The sequence below is a fragment of the Heterodontus francisci genome, chromosome 4 (assembly GCF_036365525.1).
Source record: "Heterodontus francisci isolate sHetFra1 chromosome 4, sHetFra1.hap1, whole genome shotgun sequence".
Classification (NCBI taxonomy): Eukaryota; Metazoa; Chordata; class Chondrichthyes; order Heterodontiformes; family Heterodontidae; genus Heterodontus; species Heterodontus francisci.
In genome coordinates, this window is record NC_090374.1 from 134,338,746 (window position 1) to 134,361,676 (window position 22,931).

At 43.0% G+C, this 22,931-nt stretch overlaps 1 protein-coding gene across 7 annotated transcripts in view; it reads right to left on the reverse strand.

Annotated features, from left to right (window-relative positions):
• Positions 1–22,931, reverse strand: part of cbwd (COBW domain containing) — a 108,094-nt gene that overhangs the window by 20,161 nt on the left and 65,002 nt on the right. For all 7 annotated transcript variants that reach the window (XM_068030187.1, XM_068030186.1, XM_068030182.1 and 4 more), the window contains one exon: positions 8,401–8,457. In XM_068030187.1, the coding sequence (XP_067886288.1) occupies positions 8,401–8,457 (57 nt within the window). The remainder of the gene's footprint in view (positions 1–8,400; positions 8,458–22,931) is intronic.

Below are 22,931 nucleotides of genomic sequence, written 5' to 3' on the forward strand. Positions count from 1 at the left end.
AGAGTTCGAACTCAGAAAGACTGTTTGCTTCTGGACTGAGAAGATCTCTCCTGTCTGCTCCCATCTCTTTCTCACAAGCCTCTGAATTCACTGAAGACACATGAACCCCCACCGAGACAGAAGTCTCCTACAGCAAACAAGATTTAAGAATAATACTGGGCCCCAACGGAAAGCAAGATCTACCCACAATCAAGGACTCTACAGTGAGCTCAAAGAACCGTAACAAAAGCTCTTCAGATATTGCCTCAAACTTTTCCTCCTTATTTTTCTTCTGCTCTTTTCTGTCTCTATGTGTATATCGCATATGCATGCTAGCGTGGGCACGTCGTGTATCCGTTGGCATCAACCGAATTAAAGTTTAAGTTCAAGTTTAACAAATTTCAACTTGTCTTCTTTAAACCTAAGAAAACCTGTTTGTGCTAGTTTCTTTGCCTTAAAATTGGAAAGCAGTGAACAAGGATTCACCAAGGGGGAGCTAAAACATGGTGTGTTTAAAATTAAACCCTGTTATGTGTAAGACCAGGTGAAGACGGAGAGGGACCCCTGGCCACCTTTCTCACCTGGTCTTAACAGAGATTTGGGTGCTACCATCTGGGACTGACCCACAGACAAACAAGAAATTGGAAGTTGGAAGCAAAATAGCTCCCAAAGAAGAGCATGATTTCAATACAGTTTTTCTTGTAATCGTGTGCGCTTGAATACTTACATGTCCGCAACTGAAGCTAGTAGCTGCCCAAGCCAGGATGAAGCAACTTGGGATAAGTTAAAAGTGCTGTCTATGGAGGAGTTGAGGAAAATGGCTGAGCATTGTGGGATCACTGTACATGGCAAGGCTAGGAAGTCTGAACTCCTAAGACTAGTGGCCAACCATTTTTCCCTTGAATCTGAAGCAGAAACAGGGTTAGAAGCAGATCCCAACAGGGTACTGCTAGCAAAGATACAATTGGAACAGAGAAACTTGAATTAGAGGAGAGAGAGAGAGAGAGAAAGAGCCTTCCAGAAGGAACGCGAAGAAAAAGAGAGAGAGAGAGAGATAGAGAGAAAGACGGGAGAAGGAATGAGAGAGAAAAGGAATATTCCGGAAGAAATGCGAAGAAAGAGAGTGAAAGCGGCTTGAGTAACTAGGTGGCAACAGAGTAACCCCAGTGAAAGCATGGCCAAGATGGAGGAGCGTAATTCAGGGCTGGGTACAGAATTGGTAAAACTAACTCAACGAATTCCAAAATTCAATGAGGAAGATGCAGATGCTGAGCTGTACTTGAACAGCCCTCAGCAACTGGTCAAAAGCCAGCTGCTTACTTCTTTCAAACTCCAAATAGTTTGATTAGCTTGCTTCTTGAGGGTTCTAAACTTTTGGCGATAGGCTTCGGGTACTAATTCATATGCCCCAAGGATAGCATTTTTGGTCAGTTCATAATTTGATGAACTCTCATCTGGCACCAGGGAATAAACCTCATGGGCTTTTCCAGTTAGCTTGCTTTGTAGTAAAAGAGGCCAGGTCTCAGATGGCCATTTTAGCTGACTTGCCAGTTTATCAAAGGACACAAAAATTCTTCTACATCTTCCTCATTGAATTTTGGAATTAGTTGAGCTAGTTTTACCAATTCTGTACCCAGCCCTGAATTACGCTCCTCCATCTTGGCCATGCTTTCACTGGGGTTACACTGTTGCCCCCTAGCTGCTCAAACCACTTCAACTCTTTTTCTTCGTGTTCCTTCTGGAAGGCTCTTTCTTTCTCTCTCTCCTCTAATTCAAGTTTCCTCTGTTCCAATTGTATCTTTGCTAGCAGTGCCCTGTTGAGATCTGCTTCTAACCCTGCTTCTGATTCTTCAGATTCAAGGGAAAAATGGTTGGCCTTAGGAGTTCAGACTTCCTAGCCTGGCCATGTACAGTGATCCCACAATGCTCAGCCATTTTCCTCAACTCCTCCACAGACAGTGCTTTTAACATCCCAAGTTACTTCACCCTGGCTTGGGAAGCTACTAGCTTCAGTTGCGGACATGTTAGTATTCAAGCACACACAACCACAAGAAAATCTGTATTGAAATCTTGCTCTTTTTTGATTGGGAGCAATTTTGCTTCCCACTTCCAATTTCCCATTTGTCTGTGGATCAGTCCCGGATGGTAGCACCCAAATTTCTGTCATGACCAGGTGTGAAAGGTGTCTCCGGGTCCCTCTCAGCCTTCACCTGGTCTTACCCGTAACAGGGTTTAATTTTAAACACACTGTATTTTCAGCTCCCCCTTTGTGAATCCTTGTTCACTGCTTTCCAATTTTAAGGCAAAGAAACCAGCACAAACTGGTTTTCTTAGGTTTAAAGAAGACAAGTTGAAATCTGTTAAACTTGAACTTTAATTTGATTGACACCTACGGATACACGACGTGCCCACACTAGCATGCATACACGATATACACATGCAAATAAGAGACAGAAAAGAGAAGAAAAATAAGGTGGAAAAGTTTGAGGCAATATCTGAAGGGTTTTTGTTACGGTCCTTCGAGCTCACTGTAGAGTCCTTGATTGTGGGTAAATCTTGCTTTTCGTTGGGGACCAGTAGTCTTCTTAAACCTTGTTCTCTGTAGGACACTTTTCTCTCGGGGGAGTTCATGTGTCTTCAGTGGATTCAGGGGTTTGTGAGAAAGCGATGGAAGCAGACAGAAGAGACAGAAACATAGAAAAATAGGAGTAGGAGTCGGTCATTCGGCCCTTCAAGCCTGCTCCGTCATTCAATACGATCATGGCTGATCATCCAAACTCAGTAACCTGTTCCCGCTATCTCCCCGTATCCCTTGATCCCATTAGCCTTAAGAACTATATCTAACACTTTCTTGAATATAGTTAATGATTTGGCCTCTACTGCTTTCCGTGGCAGAGAATTCCACAGGTTCACCACTCTCTGGGTGAAGAAATCTCTCCTCATCTCCGTCCTAAATGGCTTACCCCTTATCCTTAGAATGTGACTCCTGTTCCTGGACTCCCCTGCCTTCTCAGTCCAGGAGGAAAACAGTCTTTCTGAGTTCAAACTCTCTCTGGCTAGTTCAAAAGACTCTGGAATAGCCAGTTAGTCACGTGACAAGCAGGTCTAACCAGTCCTGGATTGTATCACCTTAGCTAGTCTCTGGAATACTCCTCTTACACACAATAGCTGGTGATCAAGGTGCATTGTGGGTTGACTGTCAGGGAATGGTCCTTTGTCCTTCCAAGCACTGTCGGTTAATATGCAAATGTCTTTTCCAGCCACGGCTGATCTGTTTAACAAGTCATTTCCTCGCTCCAGCAACAATTTAAAATCAATGCTCATGACAAAATTAATCTGCCTCATTCTTGGCAGGTGGGGGCTGAGCATGACACGGTCATTACTACACAATTGCAGTTTATACTTGTTAGGCATCACAGTTTGCAGAAGCACAAAATGGTGACCAAACATTTTGTAGCTTCTATTATTCTATCTTTGGGAAACAGGATTCTCTCAAATGAGCCAATCTCCAGCATATTCATAAACATCTATCCCACAGATATCACATATGATGACATAGCATCAATATTAAGCACCAAAAGTGAATTTACTGCACAGTTGCATTTATGTGACTTCTTTGTTGCGGACAACAATTTCCCCACCAGTTGCAAAGCAGCAGCACAAATGAAGTGAGGCTGCTGACATCAGGAGCAATGCAAACTATCAAAAGGGTTGGTTCTTGCTCCCATCAACAGCAAAATAAACACAAAGCAGGCTTGTCATCAAAGACAGAGGCATGTTTTCTGGGCATCCGCCAGTTAGGCAATGGAAGCATTTTCACCTTCCCTCTACAAACCAAAAAATGTGGTTTTGTGGTCAGTGGCCTGGACCAACACCCCCAGGCTTTTCCGCAGGACACTACCAAATGCAGACACACAGTTGTTTTAAATTGAAATTAGAAGCTGCATCCTTCAAATAGAATGATCCAACCCTAAGTCAATCTGAAAAACTGATGACCCCTTAGGCTACTATGTAATGATAGTCCTTTTGTATAAAGGTACAGGTATTAATACCCATGAAAAGGTAGGCAGTATTAACCCAGAACAATGCATTTAGGGTGAACTGGGCAACTGTTTAGAAATAACACCTTTAAAAGAACTGTGAAATCAAGTGGAATTCCCATATCCGACTCCTAGTCACGGAATTAACCACCACCTACAATGCTGGAAGAAAAGTAAAACATACTTCAGAAAAAATGCCCTTTGCACAGTTGGCAGCATTGTTCTGGTCTGCTGTGTTATACCATGCAAGTAAAATTTTTGGAAAGATTACACCACTTGCAATGGTGAGGTATGGACAGACACCGTGAGAGTGACTTCAAGGTGTCCCAGTAGTTTCCAAGTACTCTGAAGGGGGAAATTGATGACCCTGGGCTTGGAGGCAGGGAAGGTAGGTGTATGTATAGACAAGCTGTGGAGGGGAGCTGAGCTGAATGGGACTCAGTAGGGGAAGTCAATTCCTTGCAGGAGTTAAAGCTGATGAAATTTTTTTTTTAAATCCTTTCTTAATTATCCATTTGTTGAGAACAGGCTTTCAGACAGTTTCACTCTGCCTTTTTGCACTGCAAGTCCACATCCTGAAGGAACTAAAATAAAACAACTTAGATTTATATAGTGCCTCAAGCACAATAAACCATCCCAAGGAGCTCCAAAGGAGCATTATAAAACAAAATATGACAGAGCAACAAAAGGAGATATTAGGTCAGATGACCAAAAGCTTGGTCGAAGAGGTAGGTTTTAAGAAGTGTTTTAAAGGAGGAAAAGAGATGGACAGGCGTAGGGAAGGTATTCCAGATCTTGGGGCCTAGGCAGCTTAAAGTGCAATGGTGCAGCAATCACAATCAGGGATGCACAAGAGGCCAGAATTAGAGCAGCAGATATCTTGGAGGCTTGTGGAGATGGAGGACATTACAGAGATAGGGAGGGGCAAGGCCATGGAGGGATCTGAAAACAAGGATGAGAATTTTAAAATCAAGACATTGCTTGACCGGGAGCTAATGCAGGTCAGCGAACACAGGGGTGATAGGGGTACTGACTTGGTGCCGAGTTAAGACACAGGCAGCAGAGTTTTGGATGAACTCAAGCTTAGAGAGAGTAGAATGTAGGAGACCAACCAGGAGTGCATTGGAATAGTCAAACCTAGAGGTAACAAAGACATAACTGAGGATTTCAGCAGATGAGCTGAGACAAGGGTGAAGTTGGGCGATGTTATGGATATGGAAATTGGTGGTCTTTGTGATGGCACGAATATGAGGTTGGAAGCTCATCTTGGGATCAGATGCGACACCAAGGTTGCGAACAGGCTGGCTTAATCTCACTGTTGCCAGGGAGAAGGGTGGAGTCTGTAGCTAGGGAATGGAGTTTGGAGCGGGGACCGAAAACAATGGCTTCAGTCTTCCCAAAATTTAATTGAAAGAAATTTCTGCTCATTCAGTACTGGATGTTGGATAAGCAGTCTAATAATTTAGCAACAGTGGAGGAGTTGAGAAAAGTGGTGATGAAGTAGAGCTGAGCATCATCAACATACATGTGAAAACTAAAGCTGTGGTTTTGGATGATGTCGCCAATGGACAGCATATAGATGAGCAATAGGAGGGGGCCAAGGATAGATCCTTGAGGGACACGAGAGTTAATGGTGCAGGAGCAGCAAGAGAAGCCATTGTGATTCTCTGGCTATGTATTAGATAGATAAGATTGAAACCAGTTGAGAGCAGTCCCATCCAGCTGGATGGCAATAGAGAGGCGTTGGAGGAGGATGGTGTGGTCAACCATGTCAAAGGCTGCAGAGAGGTCAAGAAGGACAAGGAGGGAAAGTTAACCTTTGACATAATTACAGTGACTTTGATAAGAACTGTTTTGGGACTACGGCAGTAGCGGATATCTGATGGGAGGGATTCAAACATGGAGTTCCGGGAAAGATGGTAACGAATTTTGAAGGCAACAACACGTTCAAGGACTTTGGGGAGGATAGGAAGGTTGGAGATGGGATGGCGGATTGCAAGGGCGGTGGGGTCAAGGGTTTCTTTTTGAGGGGAGGGATGATGTTGTCAGACTTAGAGGATTAGAGGGACAACACGAGAAGAGAAAGAACCATTTACAATATCGGCTAACATGGGACCAGGAGGGGAAGCTGGGTGTTCAGTTTAGTGGGAATAGGATCAAGGGAATAGCAGATGGATCTCGTGGACAAGATGAACTCAGAGAGGCCATGAGGGGAGATAGGAGAGCAACTAGAGAAAGATGAGAGTTAAGGGCTAGGGCGGGGGGAAATTTATATGAAGATTGGCCAGGTGGGCTAATGGAAGGAAGGGGCATGGCAGAGGCAGCTGATCAGATGGTCTCAATCTTAGTGACAAAGATGCCCATGAGCTCCTCGCACTTATTGTTGGAGGTGAGGGTGGAGGGGACAGGGGAGAGGGGTTTAAGACGATGGTTTGCAGTACGGAAAAGAAGCTGGGGGTATCTTTGCATTCCAAGATGATGCTGGAAAAGTGAACAGTTTCAGCAGACGAGAGCAGGACCACAGGTGCTTTATGTGGTCCAGCCAGGTCTGGCGGTGGATGGCTAAACCAGTTATCTGCCATATTCTTTCAAGTCTGCGCCCCTTGGACTTAAGGGAGCAGAGATGAGGGCTGTGCCAGGGTGAGAGAGATTGCTCTTTTTATTGGGGACTGGGGCATCAAAGGTGGAGGTGAGGGTGTGGTTGAGCAAATCAGTAGCTGTAGAAATGTTGTGGTGAGCAAAGGGCCAAAGGCTAGCTAGTTGAGATTTTCAAAGTGCAGTTATAAAAGAGTAGGTGACACCTATTTAATATGTTGGGGTAGATCTTCAGTTTGATAATAATGAAAACCCGGTGCTGTCTATATTGGGCGGCTGATCCACAACACCAATTTTATGCCAACAACAACTTGCATTTATTTAGTACCTTTAATGTAGCAAAACGTCTCTGGGCACTAAACAAATTTTATTTGATAATGCTTCTGACACCAAGCCACATAAGGAGTTATCAGGACAGATAATCAAACGCTTGGTCAAAGAGGCAGGTTTTAAGGAGCATCTTAAAGGAGGAAAGGGAGGTAGATAGGCGGAGAGGTTTAGGTACGTATTCCAGAGGTTAGGGCCCAGGCAGCTGAAAGAATGGCCACCAATGGCGGAGCGATTAAAACAGGAGAAACGCAAGAGTCCAGAACTGGAGGACTGCAGAGATGTCAGAGGGCTGTAGGGCTGGGATGAGATTACAGAGATAGGGAGGGCAAAGGGTTTTGAAAACAAGGATGAGAATTTTAACATTGAGGTGTTGCCAGACCGGAAGCCAATGCAGGCCAAGAGGGGCTGATGGGTGAACTGAACTCGGTGCAAGTTAGAACATGGGCAGCAGAGATTTGGATGAGCTCAAGTTTGTGGACGGCAAAACGCTGGAGGCGAGCCAGCAGAGCATCGAGCATCGGAATAATCAAATCTAGAGGCCTAGGTGGGGCAAGTTGAAAATTTACCATGTTGTATCATTACTTCGAAGTGTTTTTTAAGCAACCAAGTCTTGTTCATAAACATCTCCACATTGTGATGCTTCTACATAATTAGGCTTCTGATTTTTGAGTTTTATGTTTTCGTGAATTCAAGATGAAACCATTTGCAAGCAAAAATTTGGTCCATTTTCTTTTAAAAATGAATCAGAGAACCTTGGGTTTAATCATCAAAAAAACTTTGGAAGGAAAAATACAATGCTTTAAGTAAATAATAAATAATTGTAACTGTCCTCACAAAATAGCTGCATTGTTCTTCTGTTGTTTATACAGGACATAGACAATATTGATGCTGTGATACAGAGAATATAGGTGTCACACCAGAACTGCCGTGTCTCAACTATGACACATCTGTGAGGCTCTTTGCAGAGAACAACCAACCCCCGCCCCACACCCCACCTCAGAACTAGGCTTCTCCTCTTCTCCTGCTTATTTCTGCTCCCCTGCATCAGAAGGGGCATTTTTCTATATCCTCCATTCAACAGGGTATATTATACTATCTTGTAGAAGGAATGAGGTATAATGGACCAAATGGCTATTTCTCATTTCAAGCTTCATATTAACTATTGGGAAATGCTTAAGCTTTTGTGAATGGACATAAACTACATTAGATAATGGTCAACATGAACACAAGAAACTACAAGTAAATATCAGCTACATTTTTGCAACTACTCATTGTCGATGGACATAAAAACTATACAACTCTTTCGCGCAATAACAAATTTCCAAGCATCAAGCTGCATTATTTATCTCACCAATCTATATTTCCCTTCTGAAAAGGAACTTTTCATTATATAAATTAGCAATAAAGAAAAAATGACAAATACAGACCACATTATACCAGTAGACTCAAAATGTACCTTTCACTGGCTTGGCTATCAAAAGCATGCAAATCAAGAACTTCTGTAAGTTCGACCCTGAAAGACAACAAACAAAATAAGGAGTTTGAGGCTAAATACAGGATAATATGCAGTCTATAGTATACATGTAAAAAAAAGTAGCTTGGATAACATAATGTACAAGAGCAAGTCACACTTCAATTTTTAAAATAGGTACAGGTATTTAGTTTTTGGCTTTTTTTTTGAGCCAGCATCAGACATTTTACTTCAGGACTCGGACATCAACACACCTTTTGATTTTATCTGAAGTGCTATTGCAACACTTGACAGAAATGTAGCGATGACGAATTTTATTTACTGCAGCACCAGGGAAATCATATTTTCTATATATATACCTACAATATTCAAAAATTAACTGCTAAACATAGAACTTAGCCTGAGATGCATACTTATCTCAGCTGTAGATACAAAGAAACTCAACTGGTAGTGTTATCAATAAATACCACAACTGACATTACTTCACAATTCAATGTTATAAAATGTTTGTATAAATTTTTGAAAGAAAAACCTGTAATATATAGCTGTATAAAATGCTAGTCAGGCCACAGCTGGAGTACTGTGTACAGTTCTGGTCAGCACACTACAGGAAGGATGTGATTGCACTGGAGAGGGTGCAGGGGAGATTCACCCAGAATGTTGACCGGGCTGGAACATTTCAGCTATGAAGAGAGACTGGATAGGCTAGGGTTGTTTTCCTTAGAGCAGAGAAGGCTGAGGGGGGATCAGATTAAGGTATACAAAATTATGAGGGGCATTGATAGGATAGATAGAAAGAAACTTTTTCCCTTAGCGGAGGGATCAATAACCAGGGGGCATAGATTTAAGCTAAGGGGCAGGAGGTTTAGAGGGGATTTGAGGAAAAAAATTTTCACCCAGCGGGCGGTTGGAATCTGGAACACACTACCTGAAGAGGTGGTAGAGGCAGGAACCCTCACAACATTTAAGAAGTATTTAGATGTGCACTTGAAATGCCATAGTATGCAAGGTTACGGGCCAAGTGCTGGAAAATGGGATTAGAATAGATAGGTGCTTGATGGCCGGCACAGACACAATGAGCCTAAGGGCCTGTTTCTGTGCTGTATAACTCTATAATATGTATTAGTTTTTTAAAAATTCTGCTTTTCCACACATTTTCAGATTTCTCTTTAAGTTACTGACTCAGTGCTGGGATATGATGCCATGGGTGCCATCTAGTATTCTTTCAAGAGACAAATTTTTGTGCTCGAGCCGGAACAGACAGAGTCAGTTACTTTACCATGGAAGACATCACCATGGAGCCTGATGTCCTTACCCGAAATAGCTAAGTTTACACTTTCCAGCACCTGCTTGCTAACATCACAGGTTGGAGAGCACATCTATGCAAGAGTTGACCAAAATGGCTGCACTTATGCCTATTCAGCTCAAATCTATCTCAAATTAAGACAGACTGCAATTTTCTGGCTTTAATCTCAACAAAGTGACTTGAAAATGCAGTACGACCCTTCTCAAATAACAAAAGTACTACAACCCTGTGCATTTATCACAGATGCCAAAAAATGGAGAACATGAGTTAATCTACTGAGTTAATGAAATCAAGCGTCAACATTCTACATTTCCAGTTCTGAATTTCTAAAAAAAAATACAAATTAGTCAGACCAGTAGTTGTTTTAATGTCTATTAAAGCACCTTAATAGCCATACTGCTGAAAATCAGGCTGATATATTGATCAGTTAATATTAAAACTCCATGACATGCTTAAATTCTTAAGACCTTGTTCACTGACAATTCAATAGCTTTGCTTAAAAAAAAAGTCTAAGTCATTACTTATTGACTATAAATCAATAATGAACACCCACACAGAAAGGTTAACCACAGGACTTTACCTTGTCATGTATTATTCTAAAATAACTCTCACTTTCAAATTTCTTAGCCACATTTGCATGTCTCATAACTGTCAATATGTTTACTTCACACCAGAGAGACAGTTTGGCGAAATGTTAATATAAAGTGGCATTTAGTTCAAATCAGGAAGAAAGTATTCTTCCAAAATCTATGTTCTGGATTTTAGCATGGAGTAGAGTTCTGTGCAGGGGTGCTGTTGAGAGTTCGGGAAACCCTAAAGAAAAGGTTTTGCAAATCTCCTGCAATTTTTAACTGCAGGGCTCCTTTAAATGTTTTTCTGTCAGGATCCCGCCCACAGGCAGCCTGATTGAGGTTCGACGAAAGCAGGTAGGTGTATTAAGAGAGTGAGATTGGGGGCGGTGGGGGGGTATCCTGATGGTGGTCATGACTGGAGTAGATGATGGTCACAGGGGTCCAATGGCAGTCATGGGGGGAGGAGGGGGGCAGTGAGAAGCAGACAGATTGCAAAGGGTGAGGGTTTACTGAGTAGCTTGTTGGGTCTGGAAGAAACACTCCTGCATCTCTTGGCCCACAAGCAATACTGTAAAGGCACTTAACTCATGGATTCAAACTTTCTCCCCTCCTTGCGGCTGTCGGGATTCCTGTGGCCAAAATGAGTTTAAAAATAAACTCACTGTTAAAATGAAGACAGGCAACCTCATAATTTAAAAAGATCAACCCGCTCCCAGTGAACGGATTGGTTGCACACCCCTTGACCCAACTTGGTTAAAACTGGAAATGGGTGTGCTTAGGGCTCCTTGGTGCCTGTTACAGATGTTTTGCATTTTAACCTCTGATGTGACCCCAACTCACCCATTGTTGGGAGTTGAGATTCAGCCCCATATTGACACATATTCGGCTTCAATGTCATTACTGATGCACATCCTAAATATTTTTCAGCACTGTACTAAAATATGTAATATAAACAAGTGGGAGTTTAACTGTTACCTATACAGCAGGATGCAACAATAAGGGTGTTGTTAAGGATTATATCGCAGACTTGTCACGTATTCACAAAAAATAGTCCTCTTGTATACTTGAGTGTCATAACATGTTTAACATCTTTTCCCTAATTTTCTCCTTTCCTGAAGCTCAAGCATGCGATACAGCTCTACCAGGCATTAAGTGCTCTCCAGGACCTTGCACACGTAGGTGTATGTAGTCGAGACATGATGCGGTGGCAGGTTATTTCGCTTCCACTGCTATGTCCAGACTGGCCAAGAGAGTGTGGGAAAATGGCGCACTGACACGGAACAAAAAGGTCCGAGTGTATCAAGCCTGTGTCCTCAGTACCTTGCTCTATGGCAGCGAGGCCTGGACAACGTATGTCAGTCAAGAGCGACGTCTCAATTCATTCCAGCTTCGCTGCCTCCAGAGAATACTTGGCATCAGGTGGCAGGACCGTATCTCCAACACAGAAGTCCTCGAGGCGGCCAACATCCCCAGCTTATACACACTACTGAGTCAGCAGCGCTTGAGATGGCTTGGCCATGTGAGCCGCGTGGAAGATGGCAGGATCCCCAAGGACGCATTGTACAGCGAGCTCGTCACTGGTATCAGACCCACCGGCCGTCCATGTCTCCGCTTCAAAGACGTCTGCAAACGCAACATGAAGTCCTGTGACATTGATCACAAGTCGTGGGAGTCAGTTGCCAGCGATCGCCAGAGCTGGTGGGCAGCCATAAAGGCGGGGCTAAAGTGCGGCGAGTCGAAGAGACTTATCAGTTGGCAGCTAAAAAGACAAAAGCGAAAGGGGAGAGCCAACTGTGTATCAGCCCCGACAATCAAATTTTTCTGCAGCACCAGTGGAAGAGTCTGTCACTCTAGAATTGGCCTTTATAGCCACTCCAGGCGTAGCTCCACAAACCACTGACCATCTCCAGGCGCTTACCCATTGTCTCCCGAGACAAGGAGGCCAAAGAGAAGGCATTAAGTGCTCTCCAGGACCTTGCACACGTAAGTGTATGTAGTCTAGACATGATGTGGTGGCAGGTTATTTCGACATGGGAAACATTGCAGCCAAGCTTGATTCTGCCCTCACTCGATAACTACACATGTATGCTATTCATCAAAGGTCAGTGGATGATAATTGAGTGGAAATTGTGACAGATTTTACCACTCCCCCACTATGAGCAATTGTATTGTTCCACCCTAGTTCAGTCAACTAAGAACAAAATTTTTTAAGTTTACAATGGTGTGCAGAGGATTAATTCCTGGATCTAAGTGACCACCGCTGTGTGCCTTCTGCACAGTGGTTTTCCCTCCACTGTCCACAGCTACTGCCCAGGAAACAACTGAAGAAATCCATTAAAAAGCCACTTCATACTTGAATACTCACGAACAGTCTTTGCACAAGCATTGAATTTTCCACCCTACTTTTTAAAAATATTTTTGTGATCAAATTTCTTCATTCAGTCCTTCATGACACAAGGAGTACAAGTGTAAAGGAGGAAGCAATTGATTGCTCAGAAACCTACTTTGTTGTAAAACTGTTATTTAAATAGAGATATACAGCACTGAAACAGGCCCTTCGGCCCACCTAGTCTTTGCCGGGTGATTTAGCAAGTCAGCAGGACTTGTCAGATTCATACACAAATTTGGTCAAATCCAATGTTCATTCAAATGCTAAACAGAGTATTAAGTGGCAATTATTTAGATGCAAGATCATTACATTATTTATCTAATCAAACTTTAACAGTGCCATCAAATTTTTGAGGGGGGCAGTCATGTTGAACTGGCAAGAATCTCAAGTAATGAAGTAAAAGAAGAAAACAGGAGAATAAGAAGTTTTGAATACTTGTTCATGCTAAGAAAACAGCCCATGTTTCATGTTACCTTTAAACCTGAGGCTCACATGACCTCCAGCTTCACCAGAAACAGAAGACAGGGCGACTTTTTTTTTATTTGAAACTCACGGTCGCCAGGCAAACTAAATGAGTCTGACAGAATCCAGAATTGCTGCTAAGGTACAAGCCTCTCCATGATAAAAATATTACATTGACTGCAGTGTTAGAATTAGAATTAGAATATTACAGCGCAGTACAGGCCCTTCGGCCCTCGATGTTGCGCCGACCTGTGAAACCATCTGACCTACACTATTCCATTTTCATCCATATGTCTATCCAATGACCACTTAAATGCCCTTAAAGTTGGCGAGTCTACTACTGTAGCAGGCAGGGCGTTCCACGCCCCTACTACTCCCTGAGTAAAGAAACTACCTCTGACATCTGTCCTATATCTATCACCCCTCAACTTAAAGCTATGTCCCCTCGTGTTTGCCATCACCAGCCGAGGAAAAAGACTCTCAACTATCCACCCTATCTAACCCTCTGATTATCTTATATATCTCTATTAAGTCACCTCTCCTCCTCCTTCTCTCCAACGAAAACAACCTCAAGTCCCTCAGCCTTTCCTCGTAAGACCTTCCCTCCATACCAGGCAACATCCCAGTAAATCTCCTCTGCACCCTTTCCAAAGCTTCCACATCCTTCCTATAATGCGGTGACCAGAACTGCACGCAATACTCCAGGTGCAGTCTCACCAGAGTTTTGTACAGCTGCAGCATGACCTTGTGGCTCCGAAACTCGATCCCCCTACTAATAAAAGCTAACACACCATATGCCTTCTTAACAACCCTATTAACCTGGGTAGCAACTTTCAGGGATTTATGTACCTGGACACCAAGATCTCTCTGTTCATCTACACTACCAAGAATCTTCCCATTAGCCCAGTACTCTGCATTCCTGTTACTCCTTCCAAAGTGAATCACCTCACACTTTTCCGCATTAAACTCCATTTTCCATCTCTCAGCCCAGCTCTGCAGCCTATCTATGTCCCTCTGTACACGACAACATCCTTCGGCACTATCCACAACTCCACCGACCACGTGTCATCCGCAAATTTACTAACCCACCCTTCTACACCCTCTTCCAGGTCATTTATAAAAATGACAAACAGCAGTGGCCCCAAGACAGATCCTTGCGGTACACCACTAGTAAATAAACTCCAGGATGAACATTTGCCATCAACCACCACCCTCTGTCTTCTTTCAGCTAGCCAATTTCTGATCCAAAGCTCTAAATCACCTTCAACCCCATACTTCCGTATTTTCTGCAATAGCCTACCGTGGGGAACCTTATCAAACGCCTTACTGAAATCCATATACACCACATCCACTGCTTTACCCTCATCCAACTGTTTGGTCAACTTCTCGAAAAACTCAATAAGGTTTGTGAGGCACGACCTACCCTTCACAAAACCGTGCTGACTATCGCTAATGAACTTATTCTTTTCCAGATGATTATAAATCCTGTCTCTTATAACCTTTTCCAACATTTTACCCACAACCGAAGTAAGGCTCACAGGTCTATAATTACCAGGGCTGTCTCTACTCCCCTTCTTGAACAAGGGGACAACATTTGCTATCCTCCAGTCTTCCGGCACTATTCCTGTCGACAATGATGACATAAAGATCAAGGACAAAGGCTCTGCAATCTCCTCCCTAGCTTCCCAGAGAATCCTAGGATAAATCCCATCTGGCCCAGGGGACTTATCTATTTTCACACTTTCCAAAATTGCTAACACCTCCTCCTTGTGAACCTCAATCCCATCTCGCCTAGTAGCCTGAATCTCAGTATTCTCCTCAACAACATTTTCTTTCTCTACTGTAAATACTGACGCAAAATATTCATTAAACGCTTCCCCTATCTCCTCTGATTCCACACACAACTTCCCACTACTATCCTTGATTGGCCCTAATCTAACTCTAGTCATTCTTTTATTCCTGATATACCTATAGAAAGCCTTAAGGTTTTCCTTGATCCTATCCGCCAATGACTTCTCGTGTCCTCTCCTTGCTCTTCTTAGCTCTCCCTTTAGATCCTTCCTGGCTAGCTTGTAACTCTCAAGCGCCTGAACTGAGCCTTCACGTCTCATCCTAACATAAGCCTTCTTCTTCCTCTTGACAAGCGCTTCAACTTCTTCAGTAAACCACGGCTCCCTCGTTCGATAACTTCCTCCCTGCCTGACAGGTACATACTTATCAAGGACACGCAGTAGCTGCTCCTTGAATAAGCTCCACATTTCGATTGTTCCCATCCCCTGCAGTTTCCTTCCCCAGCCTACGCATCCTAAATCTTGCCTAATCACATCATAATTTCCTTTCCCCCAGCTATAATTCTTGCCTTGCGGTATATACCTGTCCCTGCCCATCGCTAAGGTAAACCTAACCGAATTGTGATCACTATCACCAAAGTGCTCACCTACATCTAAATCTAACACCTGGCCGGGTTCATTACCCAGTACCAAATCCAATGTGGCATCGCCTCTGGTTGGCCTGTCTACATACTGTGTCAGAAAACCCTCCTGCACACACTGGACAAAAACTGACCCATCTAAAGTATTCGAACTATAGTATTTCCAGTCAATATTTGGAAAGTTAAAGTCCCCCATAACAACTACCCTGTTACTCTCGCCCCTGTCGAGAATCATCTTCGCTATCCTTTCCTCTACATCTCTGGAACTATTCGGAGGTCTATAAAAGACTCCCAACAGGGTGACCTCACCTCTCCTGTTTCTAACCTCGGCCCATACTACCTCAGTAGACGAGTCCTCAAATGTCCTTTCTGTCGCTGTAATACTCTCCTTGATTAACAATGCCACACCCCCCCCCTCTTTTACCATCTTCTCTGTTCTTACTGAAACATCTAAATCCCGGAACCTGCAACATCCATTCCTGCCCCTGCTCTACCCATGTCTCCGAAATGGCCACTACATCGAGATCCCAGGTACCAACCCATGCTGCAAGCTTACCCACCTTATTCCGGATGCTCCTGGCGTTGAAGTAGACACACTTTAAACCAGGTTCTTGCTTGCCAGTGCCCTCTTGCGTCCTTGTAACCTTATCCCTGACCTCACTACTCTCAACATCCTGTACACTGGCACTACAATTTAGGTTCCCATTCCCCTGTTGAATTCGTTTAAACCCCCCCGAAGAGCACTAGCAAATCTCCCCCCCAAGGATATTGGTACCCCTCTGGTTCAGGTGAAGACCATCCTATTTGTAGAGGTCCCACCTACCCCAGAAAGAGCCCCAATTATCCAGGAAACCAAAACCCTCCCTCCTGCACCATCCCTGCAGTTATGAACCCTTTCATGAGATGAAAGTCTAGTAGTACAGTGCATAAGTATATAAGTATTAGCACCACTGTAGCTTTGTTCTGGCTGAGCCCGGATTAAATGTTCCCCACGGGGCTAACAAAATTCATATTTAGTGAGCACTTAGATTGAAAATGGGATGATCTTGTAAGTGATATTGTGTTGCAATAAACCCAATGAAACTCTCAGTTCAAAAAGATGATAACATTTATGTAACATTGAACAAGATAATTCCAAAAACTATTCCAAAACCTAAATATTACTGATAATCAGATTCAGTACAAAAATAACAGGAAAAAGACTGGCTTTAAATCAGAAATCCTAAAGTCTGAAAATAATTCCTTCTCAACCCTGCCAAGTGTCTAGTGTGCCTGAACTGTTTAAATTCACAATAACTGGTTGCAACAAAAATCTATCGAATGGCAAAACAACAAGATAATACTTTGTCTGATATATAAAGCAACAGAATGAGGCTTGCTTTATCTGATAATACTTGTACAACAGAATGGGCATTTTTAAAAAACAAATCTGCACTCTTGTATATTAGTCACAATTCAGGCAGCTACCTGTTCCACATCCCCACTTTCTGAACTTTCAAAATATGCAATAGTTTCCTTTCTTTGTTTAAGCATTTTTTCTGAAAAGGCTCAGCAGCCACCATCCCTGAGCATCTGAGAAATCCCATCATATTAACATCACAGTAAGCAAAAGTAAAGTGTGAATTCATAGCTGAAAATCCAACTCTTTCGATTTGTGATTATTGGTACAATCAATTCTACTTGTCACAATATTTGTTGCTGCTGCATGTATGGGTACACATGTAAATTGCCAGAGCTTACCCAAATACAGCTAACTATATAACTAAAACAGATGTATACGCATCAGTTACACACATAGCTCCCTATATAATTATAAGATACAAGAGATGAAACTGCAGTTACAAGAGATGCATGCATATCAATTGCATATACAAAGCTATCTCTATGACTACAGTAGTTATAGGAGATGCACGCATACCAGTCTATATAAATGGATCCCATGTCATTATTCAAAGAGGAACAGGTGTGATGGACAGCATTGCTCTCAACCTATACAGCCAAAAAGACAGAGTAACTGGTTATTTATCTCATTTTCCATTTCTGGAACACTGCTCTGCACAAATGGTTGCTATATGTGCTTATGTAAATAGTGATTGCAGTTCAAAAGTAATTCATTGGTTATGAAGTGTTTTCAAATACCCTTAAGATGTAGTAAATGCTATATAAATGCAAGTTCTTTCTTACAACATATTAAAACACATTGATTATATATGTTGTCTGCCATGAAGAATCTATTCTGTACAATTGTTTTATGATATGCTATTAATGTTTATCAGAAGAACAAAATGACTAGAAACAAGAAATCATGCCTCAGAAACCTGCTGGACCTCTTTAAGGGGCCATGTAAATGAGCCAATCTAATAGATATAATTTACTTAATTTCAGAAGACATCAATAGTTCCACAAAGGGACTAGTAAAGATTAAGGCTCATAGAATTAATGGCAAATAAGCCAGCTGAATGGTGAATTGGCTCACCAGTAAAAAAACAAATGGGGATGTTAAATGAAAAATGTCTATTTGGGATATAGCTAACTAGTGAAGATCTGCATAGGTCCAGTAGCATTTATTATAAGGGAGATTGAGGGTATGATGAGTTAAGAAATAGCAGGTTAACTTACTGTGGATAAACACAAGGTAAATGGGCACAAAGATGTCACATGGACCCACTATGAATGAGCTTCCATTAGCAACACTGACTTATGGATCATTCATGGAAAGTACCTAATCAGTTACATGGCTAATCAAGTAGAATGTATCTCATTATTTTGACTGCAGATTTCACTATCAATACATATTTTTAACTCTGTGCAATTTTGAGTACATTAATTTCCAAAAGGACATCAATACCTTGGACAGTTCACAGAACAACAAGGATGGCTCTGGTACTAAGAGTTCTATAAAATAGAGACTTACAGAACAAAGCTTGTCTGCAAGAAGTCTGTGATTAATGTCTAAAATGCTGAGACACATGGTTAATGTGGTTGCAAATAGATTTAACTAGGCGTTTGAGTACCATGGAAACATTAGCATGCCGTAGACAAGACCAACTCTTTTTCCGGTATATTGATGACTGTATCGGTGCCGCTTCCTGCTCCCGCCCCGAACTGGAAAACTTTATCAACTTTGCTTCCAATTTCCACCCTTCTCTCACTTTTACATGGTCCATCTCTGACACTTCCCTTCCCTTCCTTGACTTCTCTGTCTCCATCTCTGGGGATAGGTTGTCTACTAATATCCATTATAAGCCCACCGACTCCCACAGCTACCTCGACTACACTTCTTCACACCCTATCTCCTGTAAGGACGCCATTCCATTCTCCCAGTTTCTCCGTCTCCGACGCATCTGCTCTGATGATGCTACCTTCCATGACGGTGCTTCTGATATGACCTTCTTTTTCCTCAACCGAGGATTTCCCCCCACTGTGGTTGACAGGGCCCTCAACCGTGTCCGGCCCATTCCCCGCACCTCTACCCTCACCCCTTCCCCTCCCTCCCAGAACCGTGACAGGGTTCCCCTTGTCCTCACTTTTCACCCCACCAGCCTCCATATCCAAAGGATCATCCTCCGACATTTCCGCCACCTCCAGCGTGATGCCACTACCAGTCGCATCTTCCCCTCCCTTCCCGTCAGCATTCCGAAGGGATCGTTCCCTCCGCAACAGCCTGGTCCACTCTTCCATTTCCCCCACCACCTCGTCCCCATCCCATGGCACCTTCCCCTGCAATTGCAGGAGGTGTAATACCTGCCCATTTACCTCCTCTCTCCTCACTATCCCAGGCCCCAAACACTCCTTTCAGGTGAAGCAGCGATTTACTTGTACTTCTTTCAATGTAGTGTACTGTATTCGCTGCTCACAGTGTGGTCTCCTCTACATTGGGGAGACCAAGCGCAGACTGGGTGACCGCTTTGCGGAACATCTCCGCTCAGTCCGCGAGCAGGACCCTGAGCTTCCGGTTGCTTGCCATTTCAACACTCCCCCCTGCTCTCATGCTCACATCTCTGTCCTGGGATTGCTGCAGTGTTCCAGTGAACATCAATGCAAGCTCGAGGAACAGCATCTCATCTCCCGATTAGGCACACTACAGCCTGCCGGACTGAACATTGAGTTCAATAATTTCAGAGCATGATAGCCCCCCATTTTACTTTCATTTTTAGTTATTTTTTCTTCCTTGTTTTTTACATTCTTTTTTACATTTTTTACAATCTTTTTTTTTGTATTTATTTCATTTCATCTTAGTTTGTTCAGTTTGCTTACCCACTGTTTTTTTTCAGGTTTGCACTTGCTGCTGTTCAATATTCAGTGTATTAACACCTAATCTGTACTAATGCTTTGTCTTTCAACACACCATTAACATATTGTTTGCCTTTGCTCCGTGACCTTTTGGTCAGCTGTGTGGCCTGGTTCAATCTAGACCTCCTTTGTTATCGCTTGCCCCACCCCCACCTCACTTGCTTATAACCTGTGACTTTTCTAATATTTGTCAGTTCCGAAGAAGGGTCACTGACCCGAAACGTTAACTCTGCTTCTCTTTTCACAGATGCTGCCAGCTGAGTGGTTCCAGCATTTCTTGTTTTTATTTTAGATTTCCAGCATCGGCAGTATTTTGCTTCTATACCAGAGATGATGTGATAAGTTTACTAAGAGGGAAGCTGAAGGCAATCCTCATCCTTGTAAGGCACCTTTTTCTTCGGTCAAGGTTTTCTCACCTACTAGTGCTAGTTTTATGGAAGTTATCAGCCCTGTGGAATCTCAGCAAGTGGCTACTCTTCCATTGTACGTCTAGACAATAAGTCACCAGTCGCCTGCACTGTGGAAAAAATTGTAATCAAACTGATCTTGTGATCCTGTCCCAACATCCATATGTCCACACCTTCTGACAAGAGCTATTAGATAATGATTAGCAGTAGGGACCATAGCTAATTTTTTTTCCTTTTGCCTAGCTCAATGTCACTGATACCAACTGAAGTGGTTGCAACAACTGCCCCAGCTGAGATCAGTTAATTCTTTACAGATCAGGGATCAAAACCGGTCCCTTCCTAGGTCTGGATTTTGTAGTCCCGCCGCTGGGAGTGGTGGCAGGCGTGGAACATGGCGGCCACCTGCATGTGACTCACGTGGCCACGATTACGCGGCAGGTGGCCACTTATCATGATGACGGCGGCCACCCCTGCCCCACAAATCACCTGGCGGTGGCAGCATTGGCGATGCCGTGAATGGCGTCACCCAATGCAGGAGTAGGTGCTGGTGCCATCTTTAACAGGTTGCCAGCCCTGCACACAGTGTATCCAAATGCAGAGTTACCCCCTTCCCCCCACTTATCCATACACACAATGCAGAGTTGACCCCTTCTCCGCCTCAGTGGCACCGGCTTCTCGTGGACGGAAAAGTGAAGGCGTGCGAGTGCCGAACGTCAAGCTCAAGATTGGGAACGGATAGTAAGATCACAGTAAATTACATTCAAATGGATGCAAGGAGGTACTTACCACATTTAAAGCAGGGTCTTGTCGCAGAGCGGAGGAGGTGCCACCACGGAGCTTTGCCACCCCCGGGAAGATCGGAACCGGCAATCCAGGCGTCTGGTTCCGTGGGGGCCGCTCCAATTCTCTGGACCCTCCTACCCCCCCACCCCACTACGACACCCGACATCAGGAGAACAGGATCCAGCCCCTAGCATCTATGGTTCTAAAACACACTACATAGTGCAGTGCTTTTACCTACTAAGCTACTGCATATCCTTTTAGGTGGATCTGTTTTCGCACATTTATCTCTTTCTTAAAAAGAAAACTATTGATCTGATGACAAAGTGTGTTGCGATGTGGATTCCTCCCTGTGATCCCCACAGCACTGAATTATTGAAGTCAGTAGCTAAGTGGAAGGAATTTGTAAGCAAAGTCATCATGTACTTATTAACCAACTTGCAGCAGTATTGGTAGAATCTAGAAAACAAACAACGGTCAGCATCATGTACGTTTGCATAGGTGGAATGGCACTTGGGCATGGTAATGGAGGGTTTCCAGGAGTTGTGGAATCTAGCACGAGTCAACAACTTGAGAGGCAGTGAGAAAACTGAAAAATTATTAAGGTGGCTTCAGACGAAATGTGAGCCACAACCCCATGATATAGTGATCAACTGAAATCATACAACACAATTTGCACATTGGAATGCAGAGATTAAGAACATTTTCAAATGGGATGAAAATGGTCGAATAACCATTACATTGAATATGCTTGGCAGTATAAGAAAAAAAAATTATGTATTTCTCAAATACAACATCTAAATATTAGATTGTCAGTTTTTAAAAAGATATAGAACCATAGAAAAGTTACAGCACAGAAAGAGGCCAGTCAGCCCAGCGTGTCTGTGCCAGCTGAAAAAACTAGCCGCCCATTCCAATCCCACCTTCCAGCACCTGGTCTGTAGCCTTGCAGAATACAGCACATCAGGTGCAGGTGAAGGTTCCTTTTAAATGAGTTGAGGGTTTCTGCCTCCACTACCGATCTGGGCAGCAAATTCCTGACATGGGTGAAAAAGGTTTCCTCATGTCCCCTCTAATCCTTCTACCAATCACCTTAAATCTGCACCCCCTGGTAATTGACCTCTCCACCAGGGGAAACAGATCCTTCCTGTCCACTCTATCTGGGCCCCTCATAATTTTGTATACCTCAATTAAGTCACTCCTCAGCCTCCCCTATTCTAAGGAAAACAACCCTAGCCGATCCAATCTTTCCTCATAGCTGCAATTTTCCAGCCCTGGCAACATTCTTGTAAATCTTTTCATCAAGTCTCCACACTGTGATGTGCCTCTTTCATTTGAGGTAGATTTAAAGACTAATAATGAAGGATATTCTTCAGATAACTTCTGTTACATGAACAAAGGAAAATAAACCTGACAGTAATCCATAAAAATTGATATGACAAAAACTGCCTGGGAGAAAGTGAGGAGTGCCTTCATTCCAAGGAACTGGAGGCTTCCAGCAACGAGCAGAATGTTTGAGGAATATCAAGTATTTTAAATCAGTCAACCTTTAACAAGATTAACATTTTTTGAGAATTTTTTTCCATCAAACACTTTTCCTGATGTTAGATTGTGTAGATACATTTTTGATTCCATAAAGGCTAGTCCACACATAAAAGCTTTGTTTGGAGCATCCAGATTACCATTCGTTTCAACTTATTCTTATCCTGTAATGAATATATAAGCAGAATGTTATGCAAGCATAAACAGTACAGACCCATTACTATAAAACAACAGGTCAGTAATTTGTAAAAATATGCATACATGTTTGTGGTATCTTATGTTGAAAGACCTCAAAACTTCTTCACATAATAAATTACTTTTGAAGTGTAGGGGC